At 49.8% G+C, this 19,430-nt stretch overlaps 1 protein-coding gene across 2 annotated transcripts; it reads left to right on the forward strand.

The window, feature by feature from the left end:
• Positions 1-154: 154 nt before the first annotated feature.
• CDC25A (cell division cycle 25A) lies at positions 155-18,838 on the forward strand. Of its 2 annotated transcripts, XM_026117379.2 has the most exons (16): positions 156-432; positions 5,018-5,103; positions 7,395-7,449; positions 8,181-8,216; positions 8,370-8,406; positions 8,785-8,886; positions 9,730-9,846; positions 10,711-10,845; positions 11,576-11,650; positions 12,308-12,460; positions 12,784-12,876; positions 13,265-13,327; positions 13,414-13,512; positions 14,220-14,350; positions 14,739-14,850; positions 16,286-18,838. In XM_026117379.2, exons 1-16 carry the CDS (start codon positions 281-283, stop codon positions 16,424-16,426), a joined length of 1,587 nt encoding a protein of 528 aa, XP_025973164.2. In that variant the 5' UTR covers positions 156-280; the 3' UTR covers positions 16,427-18,838. The 2 variants fall into 2 exon arrangements, with proteins under 2 accessions (XP_025973165.2, XP_025973164.2); XM_026117380.2 differs by lacking the exon at positions 9,730-9,846 and having other exon boundaries at positions 155-432.
• The last annotated feature ends 592 nt before the right edge of the window (positions 18,839-19,430 follow it).

Raw genomic sequence — 19,430 nt, forward strand, 5'->3', positions numbered from 1 at the left:
CTATTGGTCGGGAGCCGTCGGGGGCGGAAGAGGAGGCGCCTCCCGCCGTTTCGATTGGTCGGAAGAGGGTAGTGGGCGGGGGAGCGCTAAAAGAAACCCCACCCCTCCCCGGCGCCGCGCCGAGGTTGGTTCTGATTGGTGGAGGGGGAGTTTGGCGCCAGCTTCGGAGCTGGGGGGCGGGGCGGGCGCGCGCGCGACGGGTGACGGGTGGCGGCGGGGGTCAAAGCGGCGCGGGTCGCGCTGACAGGAGGAACGGTACAGCTCGGCTCGGTTCGTCGCCATGGAGGCCGCGCCGGGGGGTTCGCACCGCCGCCGCCTCCTGCTGCTCTCGCCGGCCTCCTCCCCCGCCGCCGCGGTGGTGAAGTCCCTCTTTCCCGCCGAGCTCTCGCCGGTCTCCGACCTCCGCCTCACCATGGAGCAGCTGGGACGCGGGTCAGTCTGCGCCCCCCCCCCCCCAATCGAGCAGGGAGGCCTCGAGGGCCCCTTTCTTCCCCCCTTCACCCCCACCCCCCCCGCCAGTGAAGCAGGGAGGCCTCGAGGGCCGCTTTCTCTTCCCGCTCCCACCCCCAAAAAAAAATCAAGCAGGGAGGCCTCGAGGGCCCCTTTCTTCCCCCCCCCACCATGAAGCAGGGAGGCCTCGAGGGCCCCTTTCTTCCCCCCCCCCCCCCCAATCGAGCAGGGAGGCCTCGAGGGCCCCTTTCTTCCCCCCCACCCCCCTCCCAAATCAAGCAGGGAGGCCTCGAGGGCCCCTTTCTTCCCCCCCACCCCCCCCCCAATCGAGCAGGGAGGCCTCGAGGGCCCCTTTCTTCCCCCCCACCCCCCCCCCCAATCGAGCAGGGAGGCCTCGAGGGGCCCTTTCTTCCCTCCTTCACCCCCACCCCCCAATCGAGCAGGGAGGCCTCGAGGGCCGCTTTCTCTTCCCGCCCCCCCCCCAAAAAAAATCAAGCAGGGAGGCCTCGAGGGGCCCTTTCTTCTCCCCCCCCCCCCCCAAAATCAAGCAGGGAGGCCTCGAGGGGCCCTTTCTTCTCCCCCCCCCCCAAATCAAGCAGGGAGGCCTCGAGGGGCCCTTTCTTCTCCCCCCCCCCCCCCCCAAATCAAGCAGGGAGGCCTCGAGGGGCCCTTTCTTCTCCCCCCCCCCCCCCCAAATCAAGCAGGGAGGCCTCGAGGGCCCCTTTCTTCCCCCCCCCCCCCCCCAAATCGAGCAGGGAGGCCTCGAGGGCCCCTTTCTCCCCCCCCCCCCAAATCGAGCAGGGAGGCCTCGAGGGCCCCTTTCTCCCCCCCCCCCCCCCCCCAAATCGAGCAGGGAGGCCTCGAGGGCCCCTTTCTTCCCCCCCCCCCCCCCCAATCGAGCAGGGAGGCCTCGAGGGCCCCTTTCTTCCCCCCCCCCCCCCCCAATCGAGCAGGGAGGCCTCGAGGGGCCCTTTCTTCCCTCCTTCACCCCCACCCCCCAATCGAGCAGGGAGGCCTCGAGGGCCGCTTTCTCTTCCCGCCCCCCCCCCCCAAAAAAAATCAAGCAGGGAGGCCTCGAGGGGCCCTTTCTTCTCCCCCCCCCCCAAAATCAAGCAGGGAGGCCTCGAGGGGCCCTTTCTTCTCCCCCCCCCCCCAAATCAAGCAGGGAGGCCTCGAGGGGCCCTTTCTTCTCCCCCCCCCCCCCCAAATCAAGCAGGGAGGCCTCGAGGGCCCCTTTCTCCCCCCCCCCCCCCCAAATCGAGCAGGGAGGCCTCGAGGGCCCCTTTCTCCCCCCCCCCCCCCCCCAAATCGAGCAGGGAGGCCTCGAGGGCCCCTTTCTCCCCCCCCCCCCCCCCCCCAAATCGAGCAGGGAGGCCTCGAGGGCCCCTTTCTCCCCCCCCCCCCCCCAAATCAAGCAGGGAGGCCTCGAGGGCCCCTTTCTCCCCCCCCCCCCCCCCAAATCGAGCAGGGAGGCCTCGAGGGCCCCTTTCTCCCCCCCCCCCCAAATCGAGCAGGGAGGCCTCGAGGGCCCCTTTCTCCCCCCCCCCCCCCCCAAATCGAGCAGGGAGGCCTCGAGGGCCCCTTTCTCCCCCCCCCCCCCCCCCAAATCGAGCAGGGAGGCCTCGAGGGCCCCTTTCTCCCCCCCCCCCCCCCCAATCGAGCAGGGAGGCCTCGAGGGCCCCTTTCTTCCCCCCCCCCCAATCGAGCAGGGAGGCCTCGAGGGCCCCTTTCTTCCCCCCCCCCCCCCCCCAATCGAGCAGGGAGGCCTCGAGGGCCCCTTTCTTCCCCCCCCCCCCCCAAATCGAGCAGGGAGGCCTCGAGGGCCCCTTTCTTCCCCCCCCCCCCCCCCAAATCGAGCAGGGAGGCCTCGAGGGCCCCTTTCTTTCCCCCCCCCCCCCCCAATCGAGCAGGGAGGCCTCGAGGTCCCCTTTCTTCCCCCCCCCCCCCCCAAATCGAGCAGGGAGGCCTCGAGGGCCCCTTTCTTCCCCCCCCCCCCCAAATCGAGCAGGGAGGCCTCGAGGGCCCCTTTCTTCTCCCCCCCCCCCCAATCGAGCAGGGAGGCCTCGAGGGCCCCTTTCTTCTCCCCCCCCCCCCAATCGAGCAGGGAGGCCTCGAGGGCCCCTTTCTTCTCCCCCCCCCCCCAATCGAGCAGGGAGGCCTCGAGGGCCCCTTTCTTCCCCCCCCCCCCCCCAATCGAGCAGGGAGGCCTCGAGGGCCCCTTTCTTCCCCCCCCACCCCAATCGAGCAGGGAGGCCTCGAGGGGCCCTTTCTGTCTCCCTCCCCCTCCCCCAATCTAAATCCAGCTGGGAGGCCTCGAGGTCCCCTTTCTCTCTCCCCCCCCCCCCCCCCCATGAAGCATGGAGGCCTTGAGGGCCGCTTTCTCTTCTCCCCCCTCCCCCCCCCCCAAAAAAAAAATCAAGCAGGGAGGCCTCGAGGGCCCCTTTCTCTCTTCCCGCCCCCACCAAAATCAAGCAGGGAGGCCTCGAGGTCCCCTTTCTCTCTTCCCGCCCCCACCAAAATCAAGCAGGGAGGCCTCGAGGTCCCCTTTCTCTCTTCCCGCCCCCACCAAAATCAAGCAGGGAGGCCTCGAGGGTGCCCCCCCCCCGCCCCCAGTCAAAGAAGCATAGCCATGTGGACTTCTTCCTGCCCCCAAGGAGGGAGGCCTCTAGGATCTCTTTCCCCTTTTTCCCCCCTACTCCCCCAAGAAGGAACCGGAGCTTCGATAACCTCTACTCTCCTCCCCAAGAACTGAGGCCTTAAGGGCCCCCCTCCAAAAAATAAAAATAAAAGGGGGGGGGGAGAAGAAAGGAAAAAGAATCAGGACCTCAAGGACTTCTTCCCTGCCCTCAGGGAGACAAGGCCTTGAGGACTGCTTCCCCCTTGCACCCCCCCCCCCCCCAAAAAAAAAAAAACCCAAAGCCTTGAGCACTCTCTGGGCCTCCAGCTCCGCTGAGCCCTGCCCTGCGCACGGCCCCCGTGCTGGATGCTTCCCCCCCGCCACGAATAGGGGCTTGTGCCCGTGTCTCCCCCCTCCCTGCCTTCCCCCACGTGCAGCTCTGCTCAGCTTTGCTCTGCCTCCGTCCTGCGACCCCCCCACTCCGTAACCCCCCTGCTTCCCGCACACCCCGCTTCTCCTGCTGTCCCGCGGGTGGCCCGAGATCCTGCAGCCGCTGCAACCTCCCTGCGCTGCTCTCCTCAGAGCTCCAGCCATGCGGCTGCCCCCTCCAGTTTGGCTGTTTCCAATCTTCTTTCACCTCGTTATTCCTGCTGTAACCTCCACACTTCTCTTGCATGGCTCCCGTCTTGCCCTGGCCCCCCATCCGGTCCCGACAGCCCTCCCGGTACTTGTCCTTTACTTGCTGTTTTTATGGCATTCTCTTCTCTGTAATCGCTCGCTTTCTCCGTGGTCCTTCCCTCCTTCACATTCCTGGAATTCCTGCAAACAATTCGGACCGGTCTCCTGCATGTTTATTATTTCATCCTTAGAGTTTGTAGCTGGGCACATTTTCTGCATTAACCTATTTGATATATGAGCCACGCTCCCGTAGCCCTTTTCTTCGTTAGCAAAGCAGCGTAAGGCTACGCGTGATACGCGTGTCCCTTCTGCGTTGAAGGGGCCGTGACTCCAGCCCACGTGCAAGACGGAAACCTGTGCCCGATGTGCCTCTGCAGGCTGCCGGGAGAACTTGCGGCTCTCGTCTGTGCTCGCGCACACTCGGTATCCGTGGCTGCCGTCAGTCCGGCTCTGGATACTGCGTGCCCCTTCACCCACAGAAGGATGTAGAATAGTCTGATGGTTACGTGAGCAGACAAATCTACCTGAAGAAGCCAAAACTTGAGACCTACTTATAAAATGAAATTGTTGGAGTTGCACATGTGGCCTTTCCCTCCCTGCCCCCAGGCAAATTATAGTTACCTGGGTGGCTGCAGAGGAGGGTTACAGCCCCACGGCAGACAATGGGGCCCTGATATAGGGGTTTCTCGGGAACAATTTGGGAGGTGTTGATATGATTCAAGGCAACGATATCCCGTTGCACAGTTGAAGTGGTTTTAGACCTAAGCTCTTATCACAAGGTCTGTCACTTTGTTGCATTAGAACCTTCATTTGTGATGGCACAAGATCAGGATAAAGCATCAGTTAAAAAAAGGTTTGGGGGGGGGAAACACCCCACAGTGAATGTTATGCAGAAAAGCTTGGCAATCTAGTGCCAGGGGACCGGAAAGGTTACCAGGAAACTGGCTGTTTCTGTCAGTCTGGCTTTCCATTTTGGAGGTCTAATTTCTGGTGTTATTAATACTGCGTTTTCAGAATCTAAAGCAAACTGAAATCTCTGCAAGCATTAGATCTGAGCATATTTGTAAGTCTGGTGGTGGTGGTGGTGTCTGTGCTGTATCTGCTGTTTAGTGCACAAAAGACTTGAGTCTGCAGGATTACCAAGCTGGAATCCTTTCACTTAGCCAATAAGTGTTATATTTATGTTGTATTACTACATTCATACACTGTTATGTTGTATTTCTCGCTTCACTGAACACTTAAAACAACAAAAAAACCTATCTTTCTTTACAGTCAGCGTGATAATTCTGAACGAGTTCTGGGAAATAAGAACAGTAATGGCTTGCAGAGAACAGTGTCATCAGAATCGACTGACTCAGGTATGGCTTTTTCAATTAGTAAATAATAAGTACGGAGTGAAATGCATGAAATCGTCTTTACTTGCCTCTTACTGTGAGCAGCTTCCAGGTTTTGGAGAGGAAACTAATACTATATACTTGTAACCCCTGCAGCCACTTTGCATTCTTAGGATCTTCAAGGGAGGGGTGCGGATATCTCCTCCACCCAGTAAACTTGTGCAGCCTGTGATTTGGGGTGTTAATTGTCCTGGATTGTGCCAGTGATAGAGGTAGCATGGAAAATAGCTGTTTTTGGTTTCGCAGGGAGGCTCTGAGGGAGACGACTTGCTGTTCTTGGGGAAGACTGTAAGATGTGGCTGCTGAGCTGTCATGCTTCGCGGTCCAGCGTGATGTTAATCAGCACTGCTTTCTGATTAGGTCAATGCCTTATCATGAGCGTATCAATCTTTCTTGCAACACAGACAGCTAGCTGAAGGGGAATACTGCTAAAGCCATCCCAAGATAGGCTTCACTAGGGATTTAGAGCCCTGCTAGAGTCTGTGCTGTCTTACAGATATCGGCTTATGAATACTTATAGTTGCATGTTGGGCTTGTGGGCGACTGAGACGGTGTTTCATCATTCCCTGTTAGGATCCGCTGGGTATCTGCGTTCAGCTCTGAATGGAAGTGAACTGAGTTTTTGTGCTTTGGAGGGCAAAAACTTTTAGAGCAGGTTGTCTTCCTGGGGTTTCTCTCTTTAAACCCAAGTTATGCTAACCTGCTCTGCACGCTCAAACCCTGCTCAACAGCCTTTATCTTGTGGCTTGGGTTTTGTTTGTGGCTTTTTGTTTTGTTTTTAGCAGCTGATTATTTACCCTGAAATCTGGGGAACTGTGTTTCAGTACTGATACTTGTCTGGAAGTAATTTTTCAGGTGAGAGGTGTTGTATTGGTGAAACGAAATATGCTGTTACCTCCTGGCTTGTAGAATCAGGGAAACTTCTGATACTTTATTGGTCCACCTCAGTGATGGAAATCAGTGTTTCAACCTGAATTTATGCAGCAGTCTGACTGTGCATGGGACTTTGGCCTTCAAAGGAACCCTCTGAACTTGTAAAATGCAAGTATAGCTGGCAAACCACAAAGTGTCAAAGAAAACCCAAGATTAGTACGTGTCTACTTTCTCCTGGAAACTTTTTTTTTTTCTTCTGTCTCCCAAGCAGGTCTTAGGCTTGCTAGTATTTACAGCAGCCCTTGTGACTTTTTCTCCCTGCAGTCATTATTTTTGTTGCAGTGTTTACAAAATACTCACATGGTTAAGGTTCCTGCTGTGCTGAGACCACTACCTGTCATGCAAACCAAATTAATTCTTTGTACTTGTTGCCACATCAGTGACTATGATCTAAACAACAAGTACTGCCATGTTTGTACAGTGTATTCTGGTAAGCTGCTGGCCTGTCACTAGGGTTTGTGAATACTACTGTAATACAAAAACTCCTTGGGAATCTGTATTTAAATAGGCTTCATACTTGACTCTCCTTAAAAGATGCTGTTCAATTGTAATAGTGTTTGGGTTTTGCTTATAGAGTGCTTGCTGTTGTATTTCTAGTACACTAGCGTGCCTTAGGAAGGGACTTCTGGCTACTTTTGGAAGGGGGTGAGCCCAAAACTTCTGACTATGAAGAAGTGTAATTAAAAACATGGATTATTTTAAAAAAACAAACAAAAAAAGACTAACTTGTATCTTAAGATATGTGCGTGAGTGAATAAGCCAAGAGTATTCTGTGTTAGGTGATGAAATTTTATTCTGAATCACATTCTTCAAGGCAGGGCTAGGGATGCGTGTGTGTGTGGTTTTTTTTGTTTTTGTTTTAATGCCCCCCCAACATAAATATCTGGTTATATGTGGTCAAAAGTGCAGTTTATGGTGCCTTTGTAACTAACTGTTGGTGCCTTTGTAACTAACTGTTGGTGCCTTTGTAACTAACTGTTGGTGCCTTTGTAACTAACTGTTGGTGCCTTTGTAACTAACTGTTGGTGCCTTTGTAACTAACTGTTGGTGCCTTTGTAACTAACTGTTGGTGCCTTTGTAACTAACTGTTGGTGCCTTTGTAACTAACTGTTGGTGCCTTTGTAACTAACTGTTGGTGCCTTTGTAACTAACTGTTGTTTACTTCTACGCTGAGATGAGGCTGCAGATTAGGCTTTCTACAGGAGTTAAACTCCTGTCTGAGCTACTGTGTCTTTCTGAAGAAATCCATAGCAATGTCCAACACTTCACCTCTCCTAGGTGCTAAGACAGCACTCGCTGGAAAACCTGTTTCTCTTCTGCAGGTTATGCTTTGGATTCGCCTAGTCCTCCAACCCCAGACGACATCGTGGAGGAAACGTAAGTAACCATTTACTAAGCTTGACTTCTGGCAGTTCTAGTTGCGTCATCAACAAATAAAGGCTAATGAGAGGCTTGAAATGGCGTTGCCTCTGCTGACCCATGTGCTATGGGCTCTTCTCTCTTGAGTTCAGCTTCTAGAAGCGTGTGCCGTAGCGCACTGCAGCTTGAGGTGCTAGGCTTCGTCTTGTCTGTGTCCCAGAGTACTTGCAAGTCTCGGGTCTGAGTTAGTGTTGTACCAACCTGACTGTTTGAGCCTGACGCTGGCACCTTACCAGGAGTCTGAGGCCGCACCAACCTATGTGTAAGTTGCAGTTTTCACTCAACACTTAAACTGCAATTTTTGCCTGTATATGCCTTAACTGATAGCGAGCAGTTGCTCTTGATTTTGCATTTGCTGCTCTCAGTTGGATTTTTTTCTAGTCCTCCCCTCCTAGGGATGAGGGACAGATGCCTTTGGTCCTTGTTTTACCAAACTTTTTTTTTCTTTAAGCTAGCTTCTTGTCTAAACAATGCTGAGAAGAATGTGGGGAGAAGAGGGGGAGGAAGGAGTCTAGCTAGTCATCCCAAAAACCAGCATGGGATGAGCTGGCTCTATACAACTTGAGAAAGACAGTGTAATCAAGGAGCATGTTGGCTTCCGTTCAGCACAATACTTCATGACTTAGCACACTAAATCAACCTTGTATTTATCTTTGGTATTAACTGCAGGACATCTCACTTATTTTCAGGTTTGAGAAAACAATTCTCGAGTCTAGCAGACTGAAGTAAGTATACTTCTGTTCTAACTTCTGTTAGTGACAGGCCTAGATCTGCTCCTCCAGCTTCTAGAGCTTTTATTGAATAAAATGAATTTTCCTCACATCACTGTCTTTTAAAGACAAAATGTTGAAATAACTCTTGGTTCTTTTTCATTGTAGCATTCGACTGCCTCTCAGAAGAATACATTCACTGCCAGTAAGTGAGGATGGTATTCATCTTGTGTAAATGTTAAAGGGTTTAGTGTGTTAAGTGTTATTTAATTGGATACACCCCATAACTTGCTGATTTTCTAGCCTCAAAAACAGCTGCTATGATACTTAATGGAAACTCAAAATTACAGTTTATAAACTTAATCTGGTTCATGTTGATGTGAAAATTCAGTGATGTAGCTTTGTCACTCTGCTGCCGCTAAAGCTCTGGTTTTTGGTACCTGTGCTCTGAGATGTCAGCTTTAAAGACTCGCATATTTTGCACCAGTTTGTAGACAGAGACTTTATTGTTTATTATCCCCCCTCTTTGGCTTAAAATGTGGTTGTGCAATACTGAACTGGCATTACTGTGTGAATTTTGTAGCAAAGGCTCCTGGGCTCCAGTCCTGCTCTGAAGAGAAGCCATTCAGATTCTCTGGATTGCGATGCTTGTCAACTATCAGAACAAGATGAAAATAAAGAGAATGTAAGTGTTGCTCTTTCATCTCCTGAGATGATACGGCAAGAGAGGCTGTATCAGGGAAGCTGGATTAGCATAGCTCTCTAGCAGTGGATGTGGTGGGAAAGGCTTTTTTTTTTTTACTGTCTGCTGGATTGCAGTTTAAACATATCAAAGTCTTGCATAGCCTGCTGTGGGAGAACTTGCATTGGAGTACTGTCTGCAGACTGATTATAGGTGAATCAGACTTCTGAAGGCTTTGATCATGCAACTCCTCCTTCATGCTACTGAACCTGACTCTGTTTAGACTGTGGCAAGGGAAAATGTATTCATACTGCTAGGTTTAGGCAGCCACCGCGGTGCCTCCAGAAGGCTGTTTAGATGACTTGTTCTCTTTCCACTGCTTACGTGGGGAGCTGCGGCTCCCGAGTGTGTCCGCAGGTAGCGGCATGAATGTCCTCTTCCTTATTTGGCCTGTAAGGCCTTGCTGCTGGAAATGCATCAGCAGGACTCGGGCAGGTCTCTACAGAAAACTGGGAGGAGGGTGCCGGTCACCAAGCAACAAATATAATTGTGACCAAGTTGCAGGCTTGGTGGCCTTCCTAGTGATATTTTTTTGTGGAGGAGCTGGCTGACAAAAGAAATAAGAAAGTCATAAGCTTGTGGATGATATCAAGAGGATGAAAGGTGGATTATGTTACTACTGTAACATCTTTACTTTGAAAACATCCACATTCAGACTATTCTTGTCGGCAGCAGGGAACTTAAATTCAAAACGTTAGGTAGAAAAAAACAATGATACAATGGTCCTAGTAGCTTCTGCAGTTTGTTATTTTGGTAAAATGATTACTTTGCTCCTTTTTAATTCAGGAATCATTTGAGTTTAAGAAGCCAGCCAGGCCAGTTTCTCGTAGTTCTGTACATGCCCGTTCCCATGATGGAAAAGATGTTCTTGGCCAAAGGCAGAATTCAGCCCCAACTCAGATAGTAAGTACCACAGTATTCTTGCCTAATCTTCCACATAACTGCTGTCTGAGAGGAAGAAAAATTGCACAGGGGTTCTCAGACCCTACTGTTAATTCATGTGCTGAATAGAAAAGCCTGTCAGTCTGCTAGACAAAAAAAAAAAAAACTCTCCTCCCTTTCAGCTCATGAGTAGTTGGATGTTTAAAATGCTGATTATTCTGTAATTTGGGAAAGATTGGTCAATGCAGAGCTGATCTTTATGCTGCAGTAAGTCAAGTGAGCGTGGACATTAGTGTGGAAGAGAGGAAGTTAGTTTGTAATTGTTTCTGCTGTCAATAAAGTAGATATGTATATACATTAGGAGCAATGAAACCTATTGTGCTGATGCAACTGGACCATATATCCAGATACGACATGCAGGAAAAAAATACGATCTTCATATTCTGTTTAGCAAAGGCAAATGAAAAATGTGATGGATCCTTGCACAGAACGAGTTGTGGGAACTCTTGGGTCTTGTGTCCCCTCCTTGAATCTGGTAGTCCTTCATCCTGCTTAATACTCCTGATTTCACGCTTAGGAACTGCAGAGATAATGTTAATTCCGATTCCTTAGATACCACCCTTTTCTCTCCTTGCCTGTTCACTGCATAGCTTCTCTTTCCAGAGGAGACTATCGCTTAACCAAGCGAATAAAGCACTCTGCTATTGTAATGGCCAAAAAAAGTACTGGAACCCAGTTTGGGGTGCTCAAGTCGGTGTATTTGAAGTAGAGGAATAACTGCCATGTCTTCTAGAGTGCAGTGAGAGGCATGGCACCATCTCTGGGGTTACAGTATCCTATAAGAAAAGAGAAGGAATGTTGTTAAAACTAGATGTCTTGTCTCAGTTTCCTGCTGGAGAAGTACCCACGGGTGACTTGGAAAACTACAGGCCGCCTCTCCTGCAGCAGCAGTCTTCTCTAACCTCTGAAAGTGAAGATGATGACGGATTCCTAGAACTGTTAGATGATCAAGACGTGAAGGTATGTACAAAGGAAATAGGTTAGATATTTTTAAATCGGCTCCGGATAACATTACCGGTCTGCCAACAACGTGTCCGTGGTGCATATATGTTCTAGTAGAAGTCAATGGGATAAGTAAAACTGCAAAAAGGTGCTAGGTACTAGGGCGTCCTGTAAGATGAGTTCATCTCATCAGCTTTTTCAACTCATACGTTCACATTCCAGTCTTTCTGCCCTATCTGTGCTGTTTCCTATTGCAGACAACAGGATTTACTTGGCATGTGGACAGCGTTTAGTCTAAGGAAGTACTTGCTGTTGTCCCTTTTGGTAACTGAATTGCATTTACTGGAGAAAACTATTTGAACAGGGGGTAATAGCTTTAGAAGCCTGCTTGAAAGAGAGCTAAGGGTAACTATTTTCTTTCAGGCTACTTCAAATAGAAAACTGTTTCTAGCTGAATTTGAGAAGCTTAAAGTGCAGATAGCACCCTTATTAATCAAGGAATTGATATCTTTCTTTTTCCAATGCTTCTTTACTCAATTTCATTGTTTCATTGAGGTTTCTACTGAACTAGTAGTTCATTTAAATGGTGCCTTCACCTGTGGTAGGGGGAGGGGAGAAAGCAATTCCGAAAACTGCTCTGACAGCCGAATTGGGCTGGAATGTTTGACCAAGCTGTGCAGAAGCCTTGGATATCTCCAGTCACTATCCATGATGAAATCGATGTGAATGAACTTTCTTCCTTCCTCAGAACGATGAGGAGATGCCCTCTGATGTGGCAAGCCTCTGGACTGCACCACTCGTCATGAGGAAAACAGACAATCGGGTAAGTGTTCTACCAGAGCACAACAGAACAGATACGGGGACTTTGTTTTGGCAGCTGTTGTCACTCTTGAGACAAGCAACCACACTGTCTCTGATCCTGTATCCCCAATATCAACGGCATAATAAGATGTGGCATAAAACCTCTACAGTATTCTGTTGTCTCTAAAGCCCATCTGCCTGGAAGTTTGTGTCAGCGTAGAACAATGCTCATTGTGCATATATAGGCTTTAAACTTCCTCTTTACAAAAACGCTTCAAAAATACAGAAAGATCTTCCCTTCTCTTATCAGGTTCTCCCTGACATGTCTTGAATCCGTTCTCTGTAGGCTTACCTTGAATGGCTATAGCCAGGTCTGCTGAAGGGAATTCAGACTAAGGCAAAACGCTCTTTAATCTGCCAATGGATTGCCTGCTAATTGATGCAAACCACTCTGCGAGGACGTTATGTTGCTTGTGTGATGTTTTAAGCTCACTCAGTCTGCATAATGGAAATAAGTGTAAACAGAAGTGTACGTCCTGAACTTAGCTGTTCCTGTTCACGTCCTGCTCTGACTGTGACTTATATAAGGCCAAATTCTTTTAGTCCGAAAGTCTGAAGCTTGCTTAATATCTAATTTTAATCTTTGCTAGAGAACTGTAACTTATCTCCCTCCTTCTAGGGCAAACGATGCCGGTTGTTTGGTTCTTCCTCTCTGCTCAATGGTGTAGGCAGAACCACCCAGAAAAGAATGGAGAGATCCCAGGAAGAGAACTCTCCAGGAAAGAGTAAGAAGAGGAGAAGCCTGCCTGGAACACTTTCTGAAGACTCAACGGTTGGTGGCCTGACACCACGTGTTGTAGTACAGAATTGGTTAGGAGCGAATCAAATATAGGTGTCAAATTTATGAAGGTTAATGAGAGCTTTTTCAGGTAAACTGCTGACCTAGCAAAACTCCCTCAGTGCATAGTGTAGGAGATCAGGGAGTTGGTATGGTAGTTGCATGTGCTTGAGCCTGAGTTCTGTCTTGATCCAAAAGGGAATTTGGGGAGTCATAGTCCAGGACTTCAGAGTAAGCATCAATTTTTCTGTTATCCTATGGGAAAAGAGTCTCCATACCATCAGTGCTCACTGCTAACCTAACCTGTATTTCTCTAGAGTTTGAAAATAGTAAGGACGCAATCCTCCTCAGCGGAGATTGAGAGCATTTTGGACAGTGACCAGAGAGACCTTATTGGTGACTTCTCAAAGGTAATTCAAGTGATTTTTTTTTTGTTTGTTTATTTTGGTGATGTATTTTGGTAGGAATGTCTCAAACCAACCCAAGTAAAGCACTTCCCTTCTTCAGCAGTATGTACAAGAACCTGGTAAATGCTGTCAGTGAGAGGGCTGCTTTTATAGGTTAGATATGAAGTAGTTCTTAGTCATTCAAAAAGAGTTGGAAATCTTTTCAATATAGGAGTCAAAGGAAAAACTGTGCCCCTGAATTCTGGAATTCTTAGCTTTAACTCTTGAACTTTGCTGAAGAGATTTTTGTCAATGAAGTATCTGTGTGATTAAGTTAATTGCAGGACACTGTACTATCAAATAAGTGGTTCGCACTCAGAATTTTCTCAGTTAGATGCTGTCTGTTTTTTAGGGTTACTTATTCCACACTGTCGATGGGAAACATCAAGATTTAAAATATATCGACTCAGAAATGGTATGTGTTCCAGGGACAGTAAGAAATTTTTTTTTTTTTATGGAAAAGTACTGCCTCAAAACAACTGAAGTCTTTGTTTTTTGCAGATTGTCTCTGTGCTGACTGGGAAGTTTGCAAGCTTCATCAAGGAATGTGTGATAATTGATTGTAGATATCCATATGAATATGAAGGAGGCCACATTAAGGTTTGTTGACCGTGTAAGAGCAATGTATAGTTGTCTGAAGCTGCCTCTAAGGCAAACTGAGGTCACGTGGCACCATGAGACTCTTCTTAGCTAGTGGGTATCTAAGGCCACGTGGATATGTTTGTTATAGCTGAGATGCTTAAGTGCCCCACTGGGGCCTGGGATCTGAGCCCGCACTTGGTTCACCAAGTGGTTTTTCCTTCAAAGGAAGGAACATCTGGTTTTCCCTAAGCAGAGGAAGTGACCTGTGTGACAAGCAGGGAGACAGTCTTAGAGGAGGATATAAGACGTTTGCTGCCCAGCATCCTGATATCTAGGGAGGTTTAAGATTAGAGTGTTAAACTTCAGGTAAACTGCAGACTTCAACTACAGAAGAAATGGCTGTGCAAAACATAATGTGAATCACCTTGAAGTCTGAGCAAGCTGGCTGGCACTCTGGAACGTTTTGGGAGGGAAAAGTGAAATCCAAGTATCCACAACTTATAGGTGTTTAAATGACCACTTGAAACAGATCCAGCTCCCCCAGAAATGGTGTTAGACAGCCTGTAATGTTCTGCCCAGATTTGAAGCTTTGGTGATGGCCAGAGAAGGTTACCAGAGCTCCTCTAGGAAACTGTAAGACAAGGACAGAACTTGCAAGGGAATGGGCAAGGTTTGTTACTGTTTTCCTATGCTTTGTGTGCTCAGGTGTGACACTGCCTTTTCAGGGTGCTGTAAATCTGCACATGGAAGAGGATGTGGAAGATTACTTGCTCAAGAAGCCAATCCGGCCATCGGAGAACAAACGAGTGATAATAGTGTTCCACTGTGAATTTTCTTCCGAGCGGGGTCCTCGAATGTGAGTTACTCCACGTGCTCCCTGCATCAGAACCTGCTGCTGTGCTAATTAGTCTTGAGGTTCAGGGTGGCACCAGTTACGTGCTGACAGGCTGCTGAGTGCAGTTCATCCTGAGTAAATTTTGCTTGTTATCTCTGGCGAGGATGTGACACAACCCATAATGTGAATGATCATGTTGAAGTTTGCCGTTGAGTGAGTGGGCTGCTGCTCCGGAGCACTTAGAAAGTGAAATCCAGTTAGCCGCAACTTTGCAGCCCGTGCGGCCTGTCAGCTTGTTCCTAACAGGCAGCGGGTTGCTGCTGTAATTCCAGAAGTGGGAGAGTGCAGATGAGCGCTGTTTTAATGTGTTACTTGAAGTGCAAGATTTAAATATGTTTTCTTGCTACAGGTGCCGGTTTGTGAGAGAGCGAGACAGGCTGGGTAACGAATACCCCAACCTCCACTACCCAGAATTGTATGTTCTGAAGGGGGGTTACAAGGACTTCTTTTTAAGATGCCGTGTAAGTCAATCTCTATTCTGCATTCACACTTCAAAAGAGGAAAAGAATAAATGTGTCCCAGATCAGACTTCTCCTTGGAACAGAGCAGTCTCCTGGAGTGTCTTTTTCCTGCTTTGTTTCACAGTGCTCTCCTCAGTTTAACTGTAACAGTGCAGTTAAAGGCGACTTCGCTGCCAAGTTTTACTTCTCTAAGCCTATCCCATACCTCAGAGCTATCTTGGTGCCATAGCTGAAAGGTTTTGTTCACTTGTCTCTTGTGTAAAATGTAAAACTGGTTTCTGCCGTTTTATAGCAACTAAAAGCTCAGAATGGCCTTCAGAGAAGGAGCATTAAGACTGCTCAGCTTGCAAGGACTAGGAGGGAAGAGAAGCTTGAAAGCAGTTGCTGTGTAACAAATGGAAACAGTCTTGTAGCGTACTAAAATAGCAAAGTTTAAAAAACTTGAGCTTTGAGTTTTCAGCCTCTAATTTGGAGAAGGAGACTAATAAATGCCCAGTGGCTCTGTTATCCAGTGCTGTGAGGGTGGAGTTTCTGATATCACTTGGCTTCTGCTCTGGTATTTCAGTTGCCTTATTCTAATTCCCTAGCTAGTTCTCCTTGCCCTTCTAACATAACGTAGACTGTGGCACGGTTGTCACTTTAGGCCCTTTCAGGCCCTCGCTCTTTAGAATCTGTCTTTAGGTTTCCTCCCCATTCTGTGGCTTGGGAAACCTCCAGGCAGGTGTCAGATATTCAGCCTCTCTGCAGAGCCGGTCTGTGGCCTGTGTGCTGTTCCCCTTTTTTGGCCACACGCTGTTTCCCGGGGTGAGGGGCTGTCCCAGCGTTTTGGCCCCCTCGGGAGATGCCAGTGCAGGTGACACGGTGAGCACCTTGGTGTTTTGGCCGTCGCGGGGATGCGCAGGCGCCCGGTGGGGCGGTGGGTGCCCCTGGGTTTTGGTCTCGGCCCTCCTGGGTGCTCTCGCCCGGGACGGAGGGCCGAGGGCCTCAAGGTGGCAGCACGGAACAGCTGATGGCGGGATTGGCCGCTCTGGTGCATGAGCAAGGGGCTGGCCAGTCCCGAGATGGACTAAATACAAGTATTTCCTAAATCTGTCACTTAACAACTCTACCCCGTATTCACCTTTTAGTTCGCTTGTAGTATATGTTGATGTCTGCCAGAAAATCTAGGGTGAGAGCCACAAGCCTAAGCAGGGAGGGAGGTTCTTCACTTAATGGCTGTCACTTCCACTGTAGCTGTGGTCTAAATGTCTCTTGCTTTGTTCTTGAATTTCTGGTGTGAAACTCCTGCTTGCAGCCCAGCTCTGTGGGCTCCATTCTGTTCTGGTGCCTGGTGACAATTGCCAGGCTGTGTTGCCTCCCGAGCCGGCAAGTTTCGGAGGGATGGGATGGTTGCTCCCGTGACGCATTAAAGTGAAACCGGCTTCTCTTTCCCCAGAGCTTCTGCGAGCCCCAGAGCTATCGCCCCATGCACCACGAGGACTTCAAAGAAGACTTGAAAAGGTTCCGCACCAAAAGCCGAACGTGGGCTGGTGAGAAGAGCAAAAGGGAGTTGTACAGCCGCTTGAAAAAACTCTAAGGGCTGAACTGACCAACCAAAGACTGCCCGTCGCGGGGGAAGGTTGTGGCGGGAGGGGAGATGTGTCTATTCCTTGCTTGGGGTTATCAGGTACTTGCTCTCTCCTCGTCTGATGTCTTACTGGAAACACTGTGGAACTTGCACTCGCGGCCGCAGGCGTGAGCTTAGCAACCTGGACGCCGATCCGGAGCTGACTCTTCTCGATGTTTTTCATGAAGCGGCTTAACAAAATGGCTTCTTGCTTTCTGTGACATCCACAAACGAACTGCCCAACAGTCTGCACTGCGAAGGGGTGGGGAGAGTCTGTCATGTGCCATGGACATGGGTCTCAGCCTGGCATGTGGTGTAAACAGGATATTTTAGTGCCTGGGGATTTTAAAATTTTTTTAATGCCTTATTTTATTTAAATACAGTCGAATGAAGCTAATACCACTGCAACTGAATCATCTGGATTGTGCTCAAACCTTATTTCTGCTAAAGGGCAACCTGCTCTAGGGGGTTTTAGTTCTTTTCTGAGCTGTTTTGGTAGCATAATGCATTGCAGTGAGGTAAGGTGGGAAATAGTTCTTTACAGCTAGGTTTTACAAAGCTAAACTCCTGTGTTACGCTGGGAAGCCTCTTGAAGGCAATCTAAGGGGAAACTGCTTATTGTACATAGGTATCGTGTTCTCCTAACTTATTTAATCTAGATTGCTTTATTTCATAGTAACTTGTAAGGAAGCTGGTGTTTCAAAGGCAGAATTTCTGGGAATTGAAGTTGATTCAAAAGTGGGTGAAGTTAATTCAGTTTCAGGTGATCTCAAAAATACCGGGTGGCAAAGCAGTTGCCGGCTTTCTCAACAATAGCAATTTACTGCTGCTCGCTTCAAGGTTATGTGTTATCCCAAAACGTGTCCAGTGAAGAATCCGACTGTGGGGAATCGCGCTAATCCCGTCGGCACGCCTTTCCCGAGGCTGCTCTAAAGCTGCTCCTGCTGCCATGGACTTGACTCCAGATGTTTGCCAGCTGCAAAGTAGTAGAACCTTCTGCCCCAAAAACTCCTGAACGAACAACTTGGCGAGGAAGAGGAGATGCTGCAGCCGACACTACGCCCCAGCTGAGCCCTGCGCGTTGCCACCTAAAGCAGGTTCACGCTCCCGTGGCTGGACGTTGCCGGTGTTCAAAGCTGCTTGGCCGCTGCCTTGGTGACACAGGAGACCCAGCCAGCAAACGTCGCTGCAGCCCGCTGACGTCGCGGCAGGCCAGCCGCTCGCTGCAGCAGCGTTTGCCGGTAGCTCGTCCTTCTTCCGTGCAAACATCGCGAAACTTGTGCTTCTGGAGGGGGGGCACAGCCGGGGAGCAGCCGCCTGTCCCCCAGGCTCTCCCTTTAGCAGAAACCTTGGTGCTTCACGTGGCTCGATTTGTACCATGCAGGCCAGTCTTACGTGCGGTTGTACTTATGTCAAAAAAATGCTGAAATGGAGGTGGTTATGTGGAGTTTTAACTTGATTTTTTTTTTTTAAAGCTATTTCTTAAGACCTGCAGTTCATCCTCTTCAAAAGTAAAAGGATAGACTTTGAACTCTTGAATTAACTCTGATTTTTAGAAATAACTTTTTTGCTGGCTTCTCTCTCAAAAAGCTGAATACTTTAAACAGGAAGATTAAGAAATGCTAAATCAGAAAGGGTGATTACTCAGCTGCCCTTTGGGACGATAAGTGTATCTCACGCCTCGCCTGAAGGCCCGACTTTCCCAAGGAAGCTGGTGGGGTGACTTGGAGGCCTGAGCTGTAGCAGGGGATCATGTGTCTGTGAGTCAGCGGTGAGGGCCTGACTGTCCTGCCACCCGGCAGCAGCCTCGTGGACCAGAACTGCTTTTTAGCGCAAGGCTGTTGCAGGAGATTTTTTCAGTGCAGCCTTGTAAACAGTTGCTCTATGTGAAAGTTAACCTGCTAACCACATTCCAAAAAAAAACCCAACAAAAAGAAAAGCAGATGGAGATTGTTTAGTGAGTCGTAATGCTCTTTTCTGGGGTTGTTCGGCTGCAGCTTTTGGAGCAAAACCATTATAGCAATCCGTGGCTTTACCATTGCACTTCTATGTCTCTCAATCAGTTAATTATCCCAAACTTCCTGATATTCAGGGAATGAAACGTGGTGTGGGGGTTGCCGTTTCCTGGGCCCAGCAGCACTGGAGGGCTTGAGCTGCAGTGTGTGTTTGGAGCGACTTAGATGTGCGTGTAACCCTGCCGAGATGGCGATGCAACCCCTTGCTTTATACCCGACCTCCTCCTCTTCTGTGTACTGCGTTTAAGTCTTGTGGGTGTCAAGGAGAAAGCTGCAATGTGTCCGTTTCCAAACGGGATCTGTACGAAAGCAGCCTGCACTTGTACGAGGCTACTGCAGGCTATGAGAATAAAGTACTTAAAATCCACGCTGTCGGTCCACTCGTTTTCCTTGTGGTGCTGCGGGAGAAGGTGGACCAACCTGCTCCTCAACCTCAGCCGGGGCCTTGGGCAGCCCACGCTGATGGTCACTGTTTTTCTGGTCTTGCGTTCTTTGCTTCTTGCTTCCAGGATAACTTTAAACTACAGCTGGGATGGAAAAACACCACCTTCATTTCCCAGTAGGCTGGAGCAGCCAAACCAGTTGGAGGGAGGCCGGCTCGCTGGCCTGGCCGGCAGCGATGCGAGAGCGTCCAGCAAGTCGCAGCTGACCATGTGCGCAGCTGGCGGGGGCTGGCCGAGCACCCACCGGGCTTTGGGGATGGGGTCCCACGGGTGATGGATGGGAGAGGCTGGCTGGGCTGGAGGGGGCTTGGGGGAGAGCCGGGAGTCTCCTTGCCCTGGTGAAATGTGGGAATACCGGAGCAGTAGCTCCGAGTTTCCATCGGGAAGCACCCCCGAGGGCTGTTTCGTGGAGGTTCTCCATAACTCCAGCAGAAAGCGTGGCCGTGGAGAGCAGGTGGCCAACAACGGGGTCAGAATTAAAAGCTTCACTTAAAATACAGCAATGTGACTTCAAAT

This window comes from Dromaius novaehollandiae, chromosome 2, assembly GCF_036370855.1.
Source record: "Dromaius novaehollandiae isolate bDroNov1 chromosome 2, bDroNov1.hap1, whole genome shotgun sequence".
NCBI classification, from domain to species: domain Eukaryota; kingdom Metazoa; phylum Chordata; class Aves; order Casuariiformes; family Dromaiidae; genus Dromaius; species Dromaius novaehollandiae.